Source organism: Euleptes europaea, chromosome 6 (genome assembly GCF_029931775.1).
Source record: "Euleptes europaea isolate rEulEur1 chromosome 6, rEulEur1.hap1, whole genome shotgun sequence".
Classification (NCBI taxonomy): Eukaryota; Metazoa; Chordata; class Lepidosauria; order Squamata; family Sphaerodactylidae; genus Euleptes; species Euleptes europaea.
In genome coordinates this window covers 51,957,204-51,977,861 of record NC_079317.1, presented here as the reverse complement: position 1 = coordinate 51,977,861, position 20,658 = coordinate 51,957,204, and the positions used below count along the sequence as shown (strand labels likewise).

General features: G+C 41.5%; 1 protein-coding gene across 1 annotated transcript in view; it reads left to right on the top strand.

The window, feature by feature from the left end:
* The window catches only part of SPTBN5 (spectrin beta, non-erythrocytic 5), a 151,344-nt gene that overhangs the window by 50,455 nt on the left and 80,231 nt on the right, over positions 1-20,658 (top strand). The window contains exons 24-34 of the mRNA XM_056851886.1: positions 316-502; positions 4,440-4,640; positions 6,077-6,193; positions 8,798-8,961; positions 10,583-10,715; positions 11,709-11,854; positions 12,651-12,765; positions 12,864-12,974; positions 14,407-14,586; positions 18,706-18,909; positions 19,677-19,826. Coding sequence (XP_056707864.1) covers positions 316-502; positions 4,440-4,640; positions 6,077-6,193; positions 8,798-8,961; positions 10,583-10,715; positions 11,709-11,854; positions 12,651-12,765; positions 12,864-12,974; positions 14,407-14,586; positions 18,706-18,909; positions 19,677-19,826 — 1,708 coding nt within the window. The remainder of the gene's footprint in view (positions 1-315; positions 503-4,439; positions 4,641-6,076; positions 6,194-8,797; positions 8,962-10,582; positions 10,716-11,708; positions 11,855-12,650; positions 12,766-12,863; positions 12,975-14,406; positions 14,587-18,705; positions 18,910-19,676; positions 19,827-20,658) is intronic.

Below are 20,658 nucleotides of genomic sequence, written 5' to 3'. Positions count from 1 at the left end.
CATTCTCTTAGAAACAAGGGTAAAAAAACTGGAAAAGTGATTGAGTTCTACATTTTTAACATTCACAAAGTATGATTGCAGTACGATTTCACATTGGTTTTTCAGAGTTTCAGCAATCTGGATATAGAAAACAAGTCAAGAGGGCATGAGTACCAGATCATAAATGAATGGAAAGCTACTTCAATGGGAACTGGATCATTGATCTTTTCAATGGGTCTCATCATTAACCTCATGATAAGAAATAACCTGTAAAGAAAATTTGGTTATTCTTAAACTACATTGACAAACAGCATTGTTTTAATACCTGGTTTGCAGGTATTACTCTCTCCAGGAGCCTCTTGCTGAAAGAGGCCAGCTGTTGCAGGCAAGAGTAGAACTTTACCAATTCTACCATCACCACGATATGGAAATGAAATGGATTAATGAAAAAATGTCAGTTGCCAGCTCCACAAACCGAGGCAAGTCCTTGGATGCAGCTCTAAGTTTGCTACAGAAGCATAAGGTAACTCCTTGGTTCTTGTGCCCCTGATGCAGGTGGCATAATAGATGCAGATTTTCTTTTCATAACATTTTGAGGTTAGCACCTGTCTCTTTAGCCTGCTGGAAGATTTTTTAGGCTCAAGCACTTATCCAGCCAAACACCATCCCACATTAGGCACAATTCTAAGTGCTAGTACCAACAAACAGAAAACCCTTAGAATCCTAGATCTTACTCGTCTAGGTACTGTTTCCTTCCCTAGGTCTTATTGAAGAATATTAGACTGGACACACTTGGTGTCATGGCAACCCCATTGCTTGGCCCATGGTAGTTTCCAGAATTATATGTCCTCCAAAAGCTGAGAATCAACAAGATCCTCTAGGCAGCATTATATACAAAAAGCCTATAGCTGAGAGTTTAGAGGCCCAAGGCATTCCACACATAGAAATATAGTTGTGAATTATTTTTGCTTGCTGCCAATGAGAAATCCCCAAAGAAGGGTACCTATAACCCATTTAGTAGCATACAGAAAAAAAATTCCTCCTCAGGCTCCGCCCCAAAAACCTCCCACCAGTGACGAAGAGGGACCTGGCAACCCTATCCCTAAACCATTTCAGGATCATTTAACATATTAGCTAAATCACTGATAGGAAAAGGTTGGGATTGGGGCCCAAACACGGTATTTGTGGGATATGCTTTATCCAGTTTGGGGAGGGGGAATGTAATCAAGGCAGCAAGGCATTGCCATGAGATACAATACCATCCTAACCAGGTCTGCTCTGCATCCTACTCAGGACTTCTCAATGGGGCTCAATCCCAGGAAAGTGTGAGGATTGCACTGATAGTCTATGTTTTCATGACAGTATGTGTGTGTATTAGAAGGGGGAGGGTGTTACAAGGTTATACCAGACCCAGAGGAATGATACTTGAACCTTGATTGGGATAGATGTGCATTGTAAATTGCTCCACAAAAAGGACTCATGGGCATATGTGCTTAGTACAAAGTTGGACTGTTTACACAGGACTTGCAGACAAGAGATTTATAGCTGAGGACTTTTTATTCACCAGAGCTGGAAAATCAGAGTGAGGACATCTCCCAGTTGTCAAGCAAAATGACTTTATTGATATCATAATTTTTTAAAAATCATCCTTTCTCCTTTCTAGTCTGCTGGGTGGTCTTGCACAGCCAGTATATATTAAAAATATCACAAGCAATCTGATTTTACTTATTTCTTTGGGAAATTGGCATAAGAAAGAAACACCTCAACTCTTCAGTATTTTGCACATAAGACAGATGTTTAAAATTAGCTGTGGTGTTATGAGTGATAGAAAGTTTTAGAGGTTTGTGTTTCTATACAGGAGAAGTTAGTTAAATGCGGCATGTTCAATAATTACCTCTCCATGCAGGGCTGAAACTCCCAAGAGTTCAAAAAACATGAGCCAAATGCCAATTAATTGTTTCCTGAGATTTTTGATGGATAAAATCCAATTATGGCGCCCAGTGCTAAATCCATTGCCTATTGTAGCAACTGGAAAAACTTAATTTTTGTTAGGGTTTAACTCAAGAGAGAGGATAGTAACAACTCTGACTCATCAAACATTCAACTCCTGGCAGTAGTTTCTCCTACCAAATATCATTGGTCACTTTCTAGTAAAGGCTCCAGGATTGTTCAAATGAATCATAAGATGTCATTTGAAAGCTTGTGCCATAAATGTGTCCCTATGCCGTTTGATTAAAACAGAGTTGAAATGCAGAATAAATGGTCTCCTCTATTTCCTTTGGGTCTATCAGCAGCCATGATAGTTAATGGACTGCCATTTTTGCAAGCAGTATATTTCTGATTATCAGATGCTTGAGACAACCCCAAAAGGAAGGTTGTCTCCTTCATACCCTGCTTAGGGTTTCCATTGACAACTGGCTGTGCACTATTGAAAAACGAGAGCTGGATTAACACTGGACTTTGGTTGGACTTTGCTGGGATCTTGTGGTAGACCTAAGAAGACCCATCTGGATCATATCAAGGGCCCATCCTCTTTATTACCATGCTCAGACATTGTCTGTTGACTTCAAATCCTGCTCCCTATGCTTCCAGACAGATTCTTTCCCTGCTTGACCCAACAACCTTGAAACAGATCACATATGTGAGAGAAAAAGAGCAGAAATTATTATGTAAATTCAACTTTATACAATTGTCACTCTCCTGGGTTTAGAGTAAACCTACGGGAAGTAAAGAGGAAAGAAAAGGTTGCTTCAGTGGTTGTTTATGCATGGAAGTTTAACCGGAGGTTGGTTGCTCACGGGACCCACACTTTCATGTTGGGAATCTACGGACCAGCAGTCTCCAAGCTATCCCCACCCCTTTAAATGCTGCTTTGTAACTGGTTTACTTTGTAGAACTTACTGTGAGAGAAAATTCCCCCCCAACCCAACTGCTGCATAAAAAAGTATTTTAAGAACAAAAAAAACAAGGGAGCAATTTGAAAGGCGGGGAGAACAACCCTCGGTTTTAAAAAGCCTTTTTTCTGCTCAGGAAGAGCTCCGACGAAGCAGGAAGCATTTGAATCCCCGCATCTTTACATGTTGCTTCATAACTGGCTGTGAGAGAAAGCAAGTTTCCGTGTCCTGCATTTTGCCTTATGCATGGGGATCTCACCAGGACTGAGCTCAGGGGAAAGGGAAGAATTGGGTTAACAGAGGAATGGGAAGTCCTGGGATTTGTGAGGGCTGGCAGCAAGGTCACCTCTAATGGACAGAAAACAAATGCATAACTAGGGTTGCCAACCTCCAGGTACTAGCTGGAGATCTCCTGCTATTACAACTGATCTCCAGCCAATAGAGATCAGTTCACCTGGAGAAAATGGTTGCTTTGGCAATTGGACTCTATGGCATTAAAGTCCCTCCCCTCCCTAAACCCTGCCCGCTTCAGGCTCCACCACAAAAACCTCCCGCCGGTACCAAAGAGGAACCTGGCAGCCCTAAGCATAACTCCAAAGAACAACCGAGACAGACTGGGGAAGAACGTGAGTGAAAGTACCTGTGCATAACCAACCCTTGTTGCAACACTTCAAAAATGTTGTTATGATCTACAGGACCAGAGGGACCCCAATGAGCCAGGCATAGATTTGGATGAGCAAATTGTATTCAAGATAAGTGTTCTCCACTTATCTTAGTAGAAAAGGGCAAGAGTCCAGTAGCACCTTAAAGACTAACAAAACTATTTTCTGGTAGGTATGAGCTTTCGTGAGCCACAGCTCACTTCTTCAGATACAGCTAAGATTCTAGTGAGCTAAGAAGTGAGCTGTGGCTCACGAAAGCTCATACCCTACCAGAAAATAGTTTTGTTAGTCTTTAAGGGGCTACTGGACTCTTGCTCTTTTCTACTACTGCAGACAGACTAACACGGCTACTCACTGTGAATTATCCACTTATCTTGTGTTTACAACTCTGAAAAAAATTATGCTTGTATCCTTTGCCTCTGTTGTTATTTTTTTAAAACACATTATGGAATTATCTCCCAAGAGATGTTCACCCAGAGCTGCCTTCATTATCTTTTATGTGCCATGTGAAGCCTGACCAGTTTATTTGTGCCTTTGGAGGGTAGGATTGATTTCCCCCACACTTTTCTGGATATTACTTGTGAAATTAAGTGGCATTATAATTAGAAGTTTGGTGCTGGCTGCTGGAAATGTTTGTGTTTGGGGGTTGTTGTTGTTGTCTATTTCCCTTGTTTCAATGTTGAATTTTACCCTGACAGGAAGACAGTATAGATTTAAAAAAATGAAATATACTTTCATTTTTAGATCCCTTGGATGCTATTGCAAAACTAGCTCAGTACATGCTTATGACCCTCAGGCTTTGCGAAGTAACATCCTCTGTGTTCATAGTCTATTGTCCTTTTTTAGTACTATTTTAGCCCTGCCTGTTGCCTTTTCTTATCTTGAATGAATGGTTTTGTACTAGGAATCACAAGCGGATGTGAATGCCCATAATCACCAAATCTTGAGGGTTCTAGAGAAAGGAAGAGCTGTGTCAGAAGGCAAGCATATGCCAACCCAGAGAATCAAGGAGAAGTGCCAGGAGCTGAGTGAAGGCTGGACGGAATTGGAGAAAGCATGTGAGGGAAGGATCAAACAGCTACAGCATTCTGTTGCCTTCCATCAGGTATCTTCCAGAGTCCTTTAATGTCACTCATCATCTAGACATAGATAAAGGGTATTAAGTGTGGAAAGCAAGACAGTTTGTAAGGTTCCAAAGACCTCTTTGCTTTACTAGAGTGCTAGCTGCAACATTGTGCCAGTTTGCAGGGGGGCAAACACCTGTCTTGGTCCTATGCCACATTAAAAAATTCCCTGCATATCAAGGTATGCATCAGGGGTAAACCTAGGCTAGAATCTTTCTCTGTTTGTCTTGCATTCCAGCCAAACATTTTTTTAAAGAAGTTTTATTTATATCACACAAAAAAATACAAAAACACTCTAAACACTACATACACATAGAACCATTCATACAATGAACCAGGCCTTCTGAAATGTGCCATGAAACAGCTACTTTCTATGATAACAGCTATTGTAGGTTGTTGAAAATATATTATTTTAAAAACCATATTGTAGGGAAAAAACCTCCATCCCTTTGTTGATGTGTATTATACCACATAATGATTAAGTCATATGCTACTTATTATACTGCTCCTTGAAACCTAGCCTGCAATTTTCTTTGAGCAACGGCCTATTAGTCTAGGCAAAGTGTTTAACATATCTGCAGTGTTAAAGTTTGAACTTTTAACTAAATAACAGTTTTAGCTTAAACTTAAAGCAAAATATTTTCTAGATTGCTATTTCCTTTCCTGCTTAAAATAAAGTGCCTTTTAAGATCTACCCTATTTTATTCTTAACTGATCAATCGATGATTATTACCAGCCAAGGATATTTTTATATGGGTATGCACTTACATATGTGATTGGCTCACCCACATTTATTCTGAAGTGCTACAGTCCCAGCAGTGCTGTACCGTATGCTCAGATTATTTTATTGAGTCTAATACAGCTACTTTCCTAAAAATCTGCCATAGTACTCCATGCTATGAAATTAACAGTCCACTTATCAAGTAAATGCAAAAAGGGGGGCAGGGGATTTGTCCTTAGCAGTTGGGAATCCTGGAGATCCAGGGGATCATCTAGTCTAGATCCTTTCCCCACAATCCCATATACCTGATAGGATCTCTGTTGGAAAATCTTTACAGCATAATATATCACACCCTTTTGCTGCTTAAAGTAAGGTATATGATTCATTCATTTCATAGCATTTTGCTCCTGCCCTTTTCATGTCTTTTGTTCATTGCAGTGGAGAAAATAATGTTAGTTTAGCTTGCTGCTTGAAAGCCTCTCAACTAAAAGTCGAGAAGTGCAATAGTTCTGAAAATCCTTTCCCTACCTTTGTGTAATTTAAAGCTAGTTATTCTGTTTTTCAACTGACTCTTTATTTAGTATGGAATCCATGAGTTTATCATGTAGCAATAATTTCAAATAGATCTTGTGAAAATTAGCAGGTGATCTTAATCTAAATAGGGATAAAAATAACCATCTATCTTTTTTAAAATAGTTTTTAATTGAGATATCAGACCTGGAGAGTTGGGTACAAGAGAAGCTCCCACTGGTGACAAACAAAGAATGTGGTAAAGATGAAGCTGCAACTCTTAAATTCATAAAGAAACATAAGGTAACTCAAAGGGTATGACTCCCCCTCCCCCGTAATTTAGCAACTATCATTGAGATATGCCTGTCTAAATCACAACACACACCATGGAGGGCAAATTTCAAATGGTTAATTCTTGATTTATTGGGGGTGGGAAACATATTTTCCTATATTCTTTCAGCAGGACTATACAACCTCTAATCCAACGAGCCAAATGCAGCTCACTGGCCATATACTTGATATTTGTACATAAACAAGGGGAACAACACTACACAACTGAGTAATACAGTTTTATGTATCCATTTGGAAACAGGGAGAAACAGAACAATTAACAATGACTAAAAACTAACTTCAGTGCTCAAATTATAGGGATATCTATAATTATAGGGGTGTGTGCCCATTACTTCTTGTGCTGTTACTGTTTTAGAAGACTACATAGGACTATAATTTGCCCCCTCTACCTTTATTCAGGACTGGACTTGAATAGAGCTCATACCTCCATTCCCCCTGCCCCATTTCTTCCTGCTGATGGTTCAGGTGCCAGAGATCAACAAACTGGGTTGCTGGGAACAGTTTACCATTTATACCTGGCAACCCTATCTAGCAGAGAGATTGGGGGGTTGGGGGTAAACCCAACTCACATCAGAAGCTACACAGAAGAGGAAGGAATTATTTCTGTTTTGAGTTGGGTGCCCTGCATAAAAGAAGTGTTTACAGTATGCCTAGCTGATCTCTTTGATTTGTGAAATTCCAGAATGGAGGATGAAAGCAATGAACACATTTAAGAAAATTCTTTTCTGGCTTTAAGAGGGTGGTATGAGGACAGGTTCCATCACAGAGACAGACTAGGGTTGGGACACCTTCTGCCCCCTGCTAGCCCTTCTCACCATCTATTGGCTGAGTGGGGAAAGAAAACTGTGGGGAATGGAAGAGTGATCATTGGCTGCCTGACATGATGCTGTCCCTTCTGGCATGACTGGAAGTGATGTCATCGCATCAAAGATGACATTCTAGCATTCAGTCAATATTCTATGTTAAGCCATAGAGTTTTGGTTGAATTTTACAGCATTGCCAGTGACACAGTGACATCACTTCCAATAATGGTGTCTTGTCATTGCCAGTGATGTCATTACATCACCAGTCAGGGTGAATCTCCTGCCACTTTCCATCCTTGTGCTGGCAACCCTATCCCAGAACAAGATGATTCCCCAGAAATATTATTTTGTCACTATATGGAGAGGAGGCAGATGGGTGCAAAGGATTGCACTGGTCAAGGGGTTTGATGAGTGAAAGGAATCGTCCACTCTGCATCACTGCCAACCTGTGCCATCCACCCAGCTAATCAGCTGATAATCTTTCATTGGAGATGTCAGGTGACTTTGCTGAGTAATCTCAGCAATGGAAGTATTATCCTTTTTGAATCCCATCTTTCACAGAATAAGGAGAAAGACAAGTTGTATCAGTTTAAGAGTGTCAGACTAGAATCTGGGAGACTTGAATCCCACTGTGCCATAGAAGCTTATTGAATGACCTTGGGCCAGTCACCCTTTCTCAGCCTACTCAATTATGGCTGCTGGGACTCCTTCCTGTGGGCTCACAACCTGCCATCTAGGGCAGGCCAGTCTACACAGTTGCAAGAAGGGACCTCTGAAGCCCCACCCAGAGAAGATGAAGCCTAGTCCAATTGAGCCTCAATCGGTGCTTGGAAAGTGGTGCCCAGCTGGTTGGGTAGGCAGGCTGCCTTTTCCTCATTCTCACCTCACTCCTTTGGGGTGTGGGACCAGGAGAAGCCAGGGGGTGGAGCTCTTTTCCAAGGCCGTTTTCTCCTTTCAGTCTGCTTGTCTCAGCCTACCCTATTTCACAGAGATATTGTGAGGATAAAATGGAAGACAGAAGAATAATGTTGTAAGCTGCTTCAGGTCCTCATCAGGGGATGGTGCCTGGGTGGATTGTGTATGTGGAGGGGAGGCAGCTCAGCAAGGATGTGATGCCACAGAATCCACCCTTGGGAGCTGATCTCTGAAATCTTGAGATCAGTTGTAATCCTGTGAGAGCTCCAGGCCCCACTCTGAGGTTGATAACCCTAGTCATCACTGAGGAGAAAATTGGGCAGTAAACAAATAAATAAATATTGCCAAGGTGTTGGTTACAGGGTTATTTTGACAAAAGAAACTTTAAAAATCATGCTTGTGAGATTATGGTCTTGATTCTCTCATTTCTGGACAGTTAAGCAAGAGTAGGAGGTTGTTGGCTTGGTATTGTTTGTACTCTGAATTCAAGAGGGTGGACATTAATTGCCAATCACTTCCCTGATTGTTGTGCAGATGCCCTTATAACCTTCACTTAGATTTCATCATAAAGGGAGAAAGTCATGATTTACCTCTGAAGGAATAATTCCTTTGGCTGTAACTTTGCCTTTCCAGCAGTGAAAGTAGCCGTGTATTTGGGTTATTAATTGGCTTAAGGGTTTTGATTGATGGCGGAGAACATTTAAAAAACTGTTTGTTCTGCCAGGAATAACCCCTATTAAGGTTTGAAGTTGTCTGGCCTCCCCTTTGTGCACTTTTGCCACTGGCCTGTTGCTTGTCTTTTGCTTCGAAGTTCAGCTGGTGTTTTGTTTTCTGTCAGGCTCTTGAGCATGAGATTGATGTTTACCAGAGTTTAGCAATGGAACTGGAGGAAAGGGCCAAACCACTGCCTCTCCCGGGTTCCATTCACTTTGATGAAGTTGATATACCACAGGAGCAAGTTCAGTCACAGCTTTGGGAACTGCGAGACCTGGCCTCCTCAAGGTATAAAAAGCAAAGCCAATGTTTTCTGCTATTTGGTTCTGTCTTTTTTTATAAATAAAACTTTATATTCCTTTCCTCCAGCTTTAAAACATACTAAAGTATGCACAGAGAGAGATTTGTTTGGTTGGGGTATATGCTGCCATATCGAATGGTTAGTGGTGGACTAAAGGTATCAAATGTCTTGGTAAGGGATAATAAAGACACTGTCAGCTGTGAAGTATGGCATAGATATTTACGTCAGCAAGGGTAAAGAAGAAGGGAAACTGCTGCATGCATTAGCTTCCAAAATTATGGAGTCACATGTCCGATTTCACATATGACAGGGTACACATTTTTCCCTACATTAAGATTATATCAGATGGTAAAAAAGGCATATTTCTAACATTGTAAGTATAAACAAAGGGATAAAGGGAAGAATTCTAATTCTTCTTAATATTAATACTAATGTTTATTATGTATAAATGATCTTATTTTATTTGTTTGTTAGATTTTTAACCCATCTTTTCCTGACCAGGGTTGGGTTCAGGGTGGCTTACATCCGAGGGAACAGTTCCCAATACCATTCCAGTTAAAATACAAACAATAACATTATTAAAACAATAAATATTATTAAAACCTATAACACATCTTAACAGTTCAACAGACCAAAACCCAGTATGGGTGTGCATATGGCTGTCAGTAGGAAAGAAATAGTGCAGGGAGAGGGATTTGGGGAAAGCAGTGTGCTCTCTACAAGTCCTTGTAGGTTCCTCATAATGCAGCTCAGCCCAGCCCAGCTGCCAGGCTGGCAGCTTGACCAGACTTTTCCTAGGAAGAATCTGCCAGAAGGAGGGAAGGAGGGAAAGCGGAGATAGATAAAGGTAGGTTGACAGGTGGGTGGGAAGGAGAGAAGAAACAAGGAATGGGGAGAAGCTATGGGGGCTTTCAGGGAAGAGAACGAAGAAATAGTGGGGAATTGGAAAATGAGATGCCCCCTGCAAGTCCTTTCAGGTTACCCACTTATTCTGCTAAATGTGTAAAATTGAATTATTAAGGAGACCATTTTTATAAAGGGAACAGAGTTGTAGTAAATGGATTGTTCAAGATTGTTTTCATAAAAGGGAATAGTGTTATAGATTGTTACATTGTTTAATGTATTATCTTGTTTGTATTGTGCTATTTTCAGATGTTAGTAATTCAGTTGCTGCATTGTTTACAGTAAACCATACACCGTTTTCTTTATTCCTTTGTTTTTCTTTGTAATCTGTTTTGAGTCTTGGTGAGAGAAGTGGACTATAAGTGCAGTAAATAAATAATAATGACCAACATTTCATTCATAACTCATAAATGCATTCATTGATTCTTTCATTAAAGTGTCTATATCTGTAGCACTCTGAAGTGTTTTTGAACCTGATACACCTTCCTTGTCTCCTCTGACAACAGCTCTGGTACAGATTGCTGGCAGCCTGGTAACTCATTGACTCTGCTGCTTCTGCTATTCTTGATCTAGCAGTTTGGTGAATTATTGTCCCTAGGCCCCCTACTGACCTTTGATTTCTTCTTTATAATATTTACAGTCATGGTGATATTGTAAACCGTAACATTGTAATCCACTTGTCTGTCTGGTTATCTCTCCAAAAAGACGGAAAAGGCTGGAGGAAACTCTTGAACTGCATTACTTCCTAAGGGAATGTGAAGATCTGGAGGAATTGCTCCATCAACAAACACAGGTTGCCAGCTCTGGTGACTATGGTACAGATAATGATCATGTCCTGGTAAGCTGAAGGAAAGAGGCAGACAGGGCATATCAAAATCCATATAATAATGATGCAAAAGAAGGAATGCAACTTATTCAAACAATTACATCTTATTAACAAGACCTTGAAGGCAGGTTTCACAGTACCCAGTTCTAGGGAGAGAAGCATCTACCAAGGTGTTGGAAAGTGCCTTTGTAAGGGATATGGGTGTGCATATCAATATCCCAAAGTTTTTTTAAAAAAACTTTTTTTTTTTTTTTTACTGGGATGGGGAAAAGATGGTGATAAAGGGAGCTGAAAAAGCAGATCCCGAATAATGCCGAATTTTTCTCCAGACTCCAGAAAAGTTGGACAGGGTGGACTTCTTTCAAATCCATGATGCCAGCTTCTCCAGACACTGGAGAAGACCATCAGCATGGCTCTAACAGAAATCCACGCTGTGGATTTGAACCCATTTTCAGGTTCAGATATTTTTTGGGGTTTGGGTTTATTAACCCGAAAACTTTCTTTAAATCTGGGTTTCCTGTTAGGAGATATTCCAGTTTAAGCAGATTGATGTCAGTGGGCTTAAACTGGAGTAGCTCTGCATAGAGCTGCATTATTTGTTCCTGCACTGATAATTTGGGGGTGGATGATTTACACAACTAACACATTTAGGTGGAAGTTGCGACTTATGCCTCCATGGTGTAGAGGTATATATATCTAAGTCCCTATATAAAGTTCTCTGTGCTGCCATTGTTCAGCAAAGCATTGATGGGACAGAAATAATGAGTTATTTCAAATCCCTAGATAATTTTTTTTCTTTTCGCATAAAAGTAAAGATTGCAAAGGCCACAACAGAGAGTGCTTGGAATATTTCACTCCATCAGCATACTTGGAAAGATTTCAGACTGGAATAAAAATCCAGATCCAAACTTCAGATTCTGTAGACTGTCTTTTAGGATGAATGATGTAGATATATTCACAACTGAATTGTGTTTACGCTTCTTGCCTGCTTCTTTTCTTTAAAAGCTTCTTTGGGCCAAATATGAAATGTTCCAGCACCAGATTGAAGCTGCTGCAAAAAGAGTTGCCATGTGCCACCAGCAAGCAGAACATATGGTAGACCGCAACCATTTTGCATCTAGGGACATTAGGAAGAAACAGAAACATTTACGGTAAGATGACAGAAGACAGGCTGGCATTCATTCATTTCCTCCCCTCTCCTCCAGTGAAAAACCAAGAAAATTTGCAGTCAGGTCACTGTTAGTCAAATAAGTTATAAGAAAGATGTGTTCCAAATTTCAAGTAGTGGAGAAAGATTTAACCAATCAACAGTTTGAAAATTGTAGGCCAGATGTTCCCTAAGGATCCCAGTTAGTCTCAAGAGCTGATACTGGGGATACTATAATGGTAGAAAAGGGGGGGTCCATGGTGCAGCAGAATGGGTGAATGGAGTGTCCAATTTACTGACATTGCAGGGAGAGCCTAGAATTGTTTTTAAAACACACACACTTGGTTTCAGTTTAATGCAGAATCTTTTCTTTTTACTGTTCTTCTGCTGTTTTCCAGTTCAGCAGTTGGCATGTTCAACCATTCAACATGCTCCTCACAGTGGTAGATAGCCCATTGCCCTCTGGAACACCAGATCAATGGATAGATGGACACAATGGCAAGGTGAAAGAGCAGCAGCTACTGCCACCACCCACCCAACCTCCCTTTTGCTGCTGCCACCCGGCATTGCCTGTTAAGCAGTGGTTTTGAAAGCCCCTTACTCCGGCTGCTGTTCCTTTGCCTTGTCATCTCTTACTGGGTAGTAAAGACAATGAAGAATAGCAGCTGGAAATCAGGCTTAATGGTGCCTTCCCTTATAATAGGACATACTGGGAATATGAGACCTTCCTGAGACCCTCCCTAAACCTGAAGCCAGCACTGTTTCAGTTTCTCACTTTTCCACACTATTTTTCTCATCAGGAACTTGTGGGAGGAGATGCTGCAGGTGACAAAGTGTCAAGGAGAACGACTACAAGAAGCTGAAGCCACACACAAGTGTCTGCAAGAGCTGACAGAAGCCCTCACCCACATTGAGGTTAAAGTCTGCCTGTCTTTGAGTTTTGTAATACTTTCCATCAAAACAGAACCAGGTCAGATCCATTAACAGTGGGATTCTCCATTTTCTTTTTTTAGGAGAAATCCAAGACCATCCCAGATGATTTTGCTAGAGATCTAAGTGGTGTACAATCCCAGCTCCATAGACATTCAACCCTTGAGCATGAATTGTATGGGAATGAGCAACAGGTGGGGTCCATTGCTTAATTTTCTTTCCCACTTAAAGAAGATTGTTTGTTAGTAAGCACATCCAGCATGAATCATAGTCTCAAAAAAGGTTTAGTGGGCTTTCTTAGATGTGTTATTTTTCCTCTGTGCATCAGAAATCTTTCACTTCTTATTTATTCCTATCAACTTATATTAAAGCTGAAATACATAGGGATATATCTGCAGGAGTCCAAGTACTGGGTCCAGGTTTTTTTAGAGCTTTGGGTAAAACATTTTCAGTTGACTCCTTAAATGTGAAGGAGGGGGGTCGCAGATGCTGTCATAATGGGGACTTTAAACAATCTCCCAGGTTTCCCAGCCTCTTATGAAAGAACTCAATAAGTTTATTTATATATTAAAAAACTTGGGCCTGTAGTCCATAACTGTAACTCTTCAGCAGCAATTTTACAATAGCTACTTCTGGTTCTCCCTCCCAGACACCACCAGGAGGCAGACAGCCTCTCCTCTGGATGAGTAACTCGTTATTAACTATATAATCCTTCTGAATAATCTTTACCACAGACACCACCAGTGTGGTGGATGCTGCAGGGCTCCTCCAGCTTTGTGTCACCTGGAGGGTTATTGAGCAGAAGGGGTAGCCACTGCTAACCTACAAACTCTCCCCTTTCATCACCCTGCTTGTTGTATGTCCAGTGGTGATTTTTGCCACCACCACCCCTGCTGTTGTTTCTCTTCCTCATCATCACCCAGAATGACAAAGGTGAGGAAGAGAGATGTTGGTGAGAAGCCGGTTGGGTGCTGACTGCTGTTGCACCTTCCAGCATGGTGTAGTGGTTAAGAGCAGTGGACTCTGATCTGGAGAACCAGGTTTGATTCCCCACTCCTCCACATGAGCAGCGGAGGCTAATCTGGTGAACTAGATTTGTTTCCCCAGTCCTACACATGAAGCCAGCTGGGTGATCTTGGGCTAGTCACACTCTCTCAGCCTCACCTACCTCACAGGGTGTCTGTTGTGGGGAGGGGGAGGGAACGTGATTGTAAGCCAGTTTGATTCTTCCTTAAGTGGTAGCCAAAGTCAGCATACAAAAACCAACTCTTCTTCTTCTTCTCCTTTGGATTACAATCTGTCCTCTGCCTGTCTGATGGTGATAAGCCTATTGTCACTGCATGAGTTTGAGGGCTTCAGTTAATGATAGGTCCCCTGCCAATGCAGGAGTCCCAGCCAAATGGCCAATACAGGTGACCTGAAACATCATGAACCAAATTCATTGTCCAGAATAACAAAGCTGAGGACTGGCATATATCTGGAAATTCTAACGAGTACATCTGTTATTAAGTTCAGAAGACACCAGGTGTCACTGCTGCCCAGTTTAGTTGAGCTTGCCTGATTTTTGTGTTGTTTTGTAAAAGAATTATGTTACACCCTGTATGGTATTGTCCTTACTTTTTGCAGCTGCAGGAACTAATTGATGCTGCTGATGGCATGCTCAGCTGCTGCTCTGAAAGGCAAGCGGAGGAGATACAAGCAAAGCAGCAGGCCATCGTGGCAAACTGGGAATCCTTGAGATGTAAAGTGGAGCAGCGCAGGGGTCAGTTGGAGCAAACGTGCAAACTTCTCCACTTTCAAACAGAAGTGAGCATCAGTGTTCCTATTTTAAGAATTAAAGTAATACTTCAGGAATTTATTCCACATTTTTCAAAGAGTTACACGGGGACACAGTAGTAGAGATATCAGTGGCTCAGAATATGTTGTTTACATTAATGTTGCTATGAAGGTTCGTGGTTCAGTTTGGGACTTATATAGGAAGATGTTACGCCCTTATCCCCACCCCCTCTACATTTGTTGCTTCCTGCTTGAAAATGTGAGGTGAGAATCTGCCAACAACCATTCACCATAATGAACTGTTATTTTAATGTTATTTTAATGCTTTGTATGGTGGATTGTGATGACCTTTGGCCACAGACAATAAACTTTATCACTGTTTTTTTATCATAATGAAATGATCCGTCGCATATTATACTAAAATATGCCGGTGACATAGTTAACATTGAAAAATCAGAGTAAGAGCCAAAGCAGCTGACTGTGTCAAACTTTTCTCAGTATGATTTCTTAAGGGACTTTTGATATAGGAATCCCAATTCTTTTGAATCTATGCACCTCTTCGTCATTTTTTAAAATTTACTACATCTATAAGAGCCCCATGGCACAGAGTGGTAAGCAGCAGTACTGCAGTCCAAGCTCTGCTCACGACCTGAGTTCGATCCCAATGGAAGTTGGTTTCAGGTAGCCAGCTTAAGGTTGACTCAGCCTTCCAACCTTCCGAGGTCGGTAAAATGAGTACCCAGCTTGCTGGGGGTCAAGGGAAGATGACTAGGGAAGGCACTGGCAAACCACCCCGTAAACAAAGTCTGCCTAGTAAACGTTGGGATGTGACGTCACCCCATGGGTCAGGAATGACCCGGTGCTTGCACAAGGGACCTTTACTTTTTTATTGACTCTATAGAAGGCAGCATGATATAGCCCAATCTCATCAGATCTCGGAAGCTAAGCAGGGTCAGCCCTGGTTAGTATTTGGATGGGAGACCACCAAGGAATACCAGGGTTTCTATGCAGAGGAAGGCACTGGCAAACCGCCTCTGTTAGTCTCTTGCCTTGAAACCCCCGTAAGGGGTTGCCATAAGTCGGCTGCGACTTGACGGCACTTGATGGCACACATTGACTCTACAAAGAAAGCCACGACCCTCAATTTGCAAGACCTGAGCAAGGCTGTTAACAATAGGACAGTTTGGAGGTCATTAATTCATAGGGTCACCATGAGTTGGAAGCAACTTGAAGGCATTTAACACACACACATAGCCTACCTTTCTCACTTTGCTTCTCCTTTGTATCTCTTTCCTGCACACACGCTTCCTCCATAATGGTTCTGAGATTCTCATCCTTGGAATTTCTTCCCAAATTTTGGAATTCTGCATTATATGATGTAGTTTCTGAAGTGAAATCAATTCGTTCCAGCACTGTTTCATTTGTTATTTCTGAGTTTTGTATAGAATGCTGAGTATGTTTGGTTTGCTACAACTTCCATTTCCCTGCAGTCCCTTTCACATGTTTCCCTCTTCTCATGATAAAACTCTGCAAAAAAAATCTTAGTATATAGACATTATTTGGGGGTGTGGTTGTCAGCAATGTACAGGAATTCATGAGCACATCATGATGCGATCATGCATATGAACACATCAAGATAGTACAGTGTTTAGAGTGTATTGTCGAAGGCTTTCACAGTCAGAGTTCATTGGTTCTTGTGGGTTATCCGGGCTAACCGTGTAACCATGGTCTTGGTATTTTCTTTCCTGACGTTTCGCCGGCAGCTGTGGCAGGCATCTTCAGAGGAGTAACACTGAAGGACAGTGTCTCTCAGTGTCAAGTGTGTAGGAAGAGTAATATATAGTCAGAAAGGGGTTGGGTTGAGCTGAATCATTGTCCTGCAAAAAGTATCAAAGGTAATGTGCTAATCATTGTCCTGTAAGTATCAAGATACTTTGTCATCCGTAAAACAAACTTTCAGTTAGGTCACAAGGTCTACTGGAAACCAACTCACACAGATCGCTACTTACACAACCACCACCCCCGACAGAAAAGAGGAATAATCAAAACATTAATGGACCGTGCAAGACTGATCTGTGAACCACAGTTTCTCAAGGAAGAAACTAATCATCTAAATCACGCACTGCTAGCAAACGGCTATTCCAGAAATGAAATCAGAAGGGCCATTAAACCAAACAAAAATCAGAAAACGCAGGAAAAACAATCTCCCATAGGAAAGGTATTCTTGCCATTTATTAAAGGAGTCACTGATAGGATGGAGAAACTTTTGAAAAAACATAACCTACAAACAGTGTTTAAACCCACCAAGAAAATACAACAGATGCTACAATCAGCAAAAGACAAAAGAGACCCCCTCACCTCTGCAGGAGTATATTGTATACCTTGCAGCTGTGGACAAGTTTACGTCGGGACAACAAAACGCAGCATACAAACAAGGATAAAAGAACATGAAAGATACTGCAGACTGGGCCAACCTGGGAAATCAGCAGTGGCTGAACATGGACTGACACAAACAGGACACAGGGTCTTATTCCAAGACACTGAAAGACTGGACAATTCTACCAACTATTTTGTCAGATTGCACAGAGAAGCCATTGAAATTCATAAACATCAGCACAGCTTTAACAGAAAAGAAGAGAGTTTAAGAATGAATAAGGCTTGGCTTCCTGTCCTGAAAACCTCCAGACTAACAAAGACTACAGTCAACAATAGCCAGGCAGATTAGCTTTGGATTTCACACATTAACAGATCACTTCAGGATACAATGGTTCCATATTAACATACCACACCCTCATTAGAACATTATCTTGATACTTACAGGACAATGATTAGCACATTACCTTTGATACTTTTTGCAGTTCAATGATTCAGCTCAACCCAACCTCTTCCTACACACTTGACACTGAGAGACACTGTGCTTCAGTGTTACTCCTCTGAAGATGCCTGCCACAGCTGCCGGCAAAACGTCACAAAAGAAAATACCAAGACCACGGTTACACAACCCAGATAACCCACAAGAACCAATGTTTAGAGTGTGCTTGAACAAAGAGACAGCCCTGATTTACAGGCAATAGGCTTTGGGGAACAAGCATGAAAATTGTCAAATATCACAGGATGTTTTTTTTAATTGTGTACAACAGCACCCTTTGGCTGCATTCATATGTCAAACTGCAGTTTGCCTCAATTGGCCTGAATGTGGCTTGTTGTCGTTGGACCCATAGGCTCCCCCAGCTCCTCTCTTCTTGCACAGAGCATGACTTAGCATTCCTCATCTGAAACAATCTCCCGTTTCCTTTGACATAAAAATGAAGTTGCCGAGCTATGTCAGTTTGTTTACTCCCCACAAGACAGGACTCCTAACCTCACACTTAAAATCCTGGGGTCTGGGGAGTAAGCAAAGTCTGATCCAGCTGGGCACCAGAGTTTGTTCCGAACGAGGTATCCTAACTTGCATTCTGCCTGAAGAGGGAGAGGAGCACAAAGACACAGGGGACCAGCTACAGTTGAATGCTCTGTCTGATGACACCAGGGCCCTGTGGGACCTCAAGGAGTTCCACAGGACCTGAAAGACAGAACCTTTCCACCTGGCCTACAGTTGAGGACAGCTGCAGATATTACAACTGTTGGCCTCCCTACTCCCCCCCCCTCTTCCTATGTGTATATAAGACCTACTTGAGAGGAGGCCTGCCTGTTTGCTTGGCCAATATGTCTGGATAGTTGCACCATCTTTGGATTTTGTTTGTTTTAATTGGGTTTTATTGTTATACGTTTTAATATTGTTGGTATAATTTTAAATGATGTAACCTGCCCTGAGCCAGCTTTGGCCAGGGAGGGTGAGCAAGAAATCACAAAACAAATAAATAAATAAAATTAGCATAATGTCTGATTGCAGCCTTACAGCCCAGTGAAAGTTATCCTGTTGTATGGTTAATGAGGTATTACTCCACCTTGTTTTTTGCAAAACAATTTTAATTGTTAATTTTTGCTTGCTACGCTCTCCTATTGTGAATCATAAGTACTCTACACTCCATAAAGACTGCTGTGTTTTATTGTTGCTTTGTTTCCAACTCAAGAGATATGATTGTCCCTTAATTTAGCAAACCCAAGCCGTAGACCTCCTCCTTCACCTTTTACTGATTTCATGTCAAGGTACGGTCCTATTGTTCCTGGACATCTGACATCACGAGAGAAATGATGATTAAGGAGACTGCTCGAGATGCATCCATGAGTGGATTGAAGCTGAATCAGCATCAGCAACTTTTGGCAGAGATTGAGGCCCGTGATGAGGTTTATGCTCAGGTGCTGCAGCTGGGCCAAGAGCTCTTCCTGGAACTGAAAACTGCAACAAAAGATGTATGTAATAACAATCATGTAACAACAGGAGAACAATAATATAACAGCAGGATTCACCAGTATTTGCATGATCCGCATTCCTACCAGATTAGCCCATATATGTATGTGCCACAATTAGAGAGCAGGATAGACTAATGCTTATTGTGACAGGCCTTTCAGAGGGAAAAAATGAGTAATGAACAATACAATCATATGCAGAATTATTTGAGTAACTCTTCCAAAATCAATAGGCTCAGACTGGAATAACTGCATAGATTGTGTTCCCTTATTCCCAGAGTTGCTAACCTCCAGGTGGTAGCTGCAGATCTCCCGCTATTATAACTCATCTCCAGCCAAAAGAGATCAGTTCACCTGGAGAAAAAGGCCTCTTTAGCAATTGGACTCTATGCATTGAAGTCCCTCCCCTCTCTAAACCCCGCCCTCCTCAGGCTCTGCCCCCAAAATCTCCAGTTACCTCCCAACCCAGAGCTGGCAGCCCTACTTATTCCTTTAGTCAAAATGGCATTGAAGAGATCTGTTAGTAGCCAGGTCACTGCATACCAAACATCACCCGTTCCCCTGGGTTAATTAGTTGCTAATTGATTGACACTTTTCTGGCCCGTTTATTTATTTATGGCTTTGCTTTTGCTTTGTTGATGATGATTCATTTTTGGTTCTCTAAATTAATTCTTTAATAGTAAAAAAAAAAAAAACCAAAAAAGTTTAAACCACTTCTCGTCCTCCACTATGGATTATTATTGACATTTAGTTGTGTTTTCCTTTGCCAGATCCAGGACTCTTTGCAGGTCCTGTTAGAAGAAAAGGACAAAGTATACCGCATGTGGGCACAGAAGAAGGAGTGGCTGGAGAAGATCTATCTTCAGCAGATGTTTTACAGGGGTTGTGAACACCTAGAAAACATACTGAATTCTCAAGAGGTTAGTAAACTGTTGGAGTAAGTCTGGAGGAAAGAGCTGGAAGGAGCAGCCTCATTGCTATTTCATTATTTTTTTTAAAAAAAACTAGGCCACTTCAGTTACTTCCTAAGACATCGTCAACCCAGTACCAGACCACACTCAGCCCAAATCCTGTCTTAAGTTCAACATTTGGACTCTAGGCCAGAGCAAATTACTCAGCATTTGCTAATGGAGAACCTATAAAGGGGTGAGTTTTACTGTTTCATACATGAAGCTTAAAACAGTTTGTGCCTTGGTTGGCTTGTAATGAGAATATTGAAAAAGTGTATTGGCCAGAATGCTTATTCATTATTGAAAAAGCCACAGTAAGCAACAGCAGAAGTCTCCCATACGTCTGCAGTCATATTGTGTATCACATATTTGGTGGGAGGGGGTGCAGGTCGGTGGGCAGCCCAGTCGATTGGTGGGCATTTGACCACCATTGGTGGGCATTGACCACCATTGGTGGGCATTTGACCACCAATACGAGGAAATTGTCAAGCCTACCTGTTGCCACCACCACCACCCCAATGTGTAATACACAATATGACTGCAGAAGTGTGGGAGACCTGAAGCCCTGGAAATGATTTGAATTCTATTTATTTTTTCATTCATGAGGAGAAATTCATGCAAACTCTCATCGCAGCTTAAGCTGGGTCCTCCAAGTTACTTTCAGCAGGAAGGCTGGTAAATTTGGGTGGCTCAGGGCTGACCGAAAGTGGGGTCTTTTATTTTAAAAAAGCATATTTGAACTGGACCTTGTGTCATCAATCTGTTCTTACTGTGATTTGTTGGTGGTGTTACTCCTCCGCCA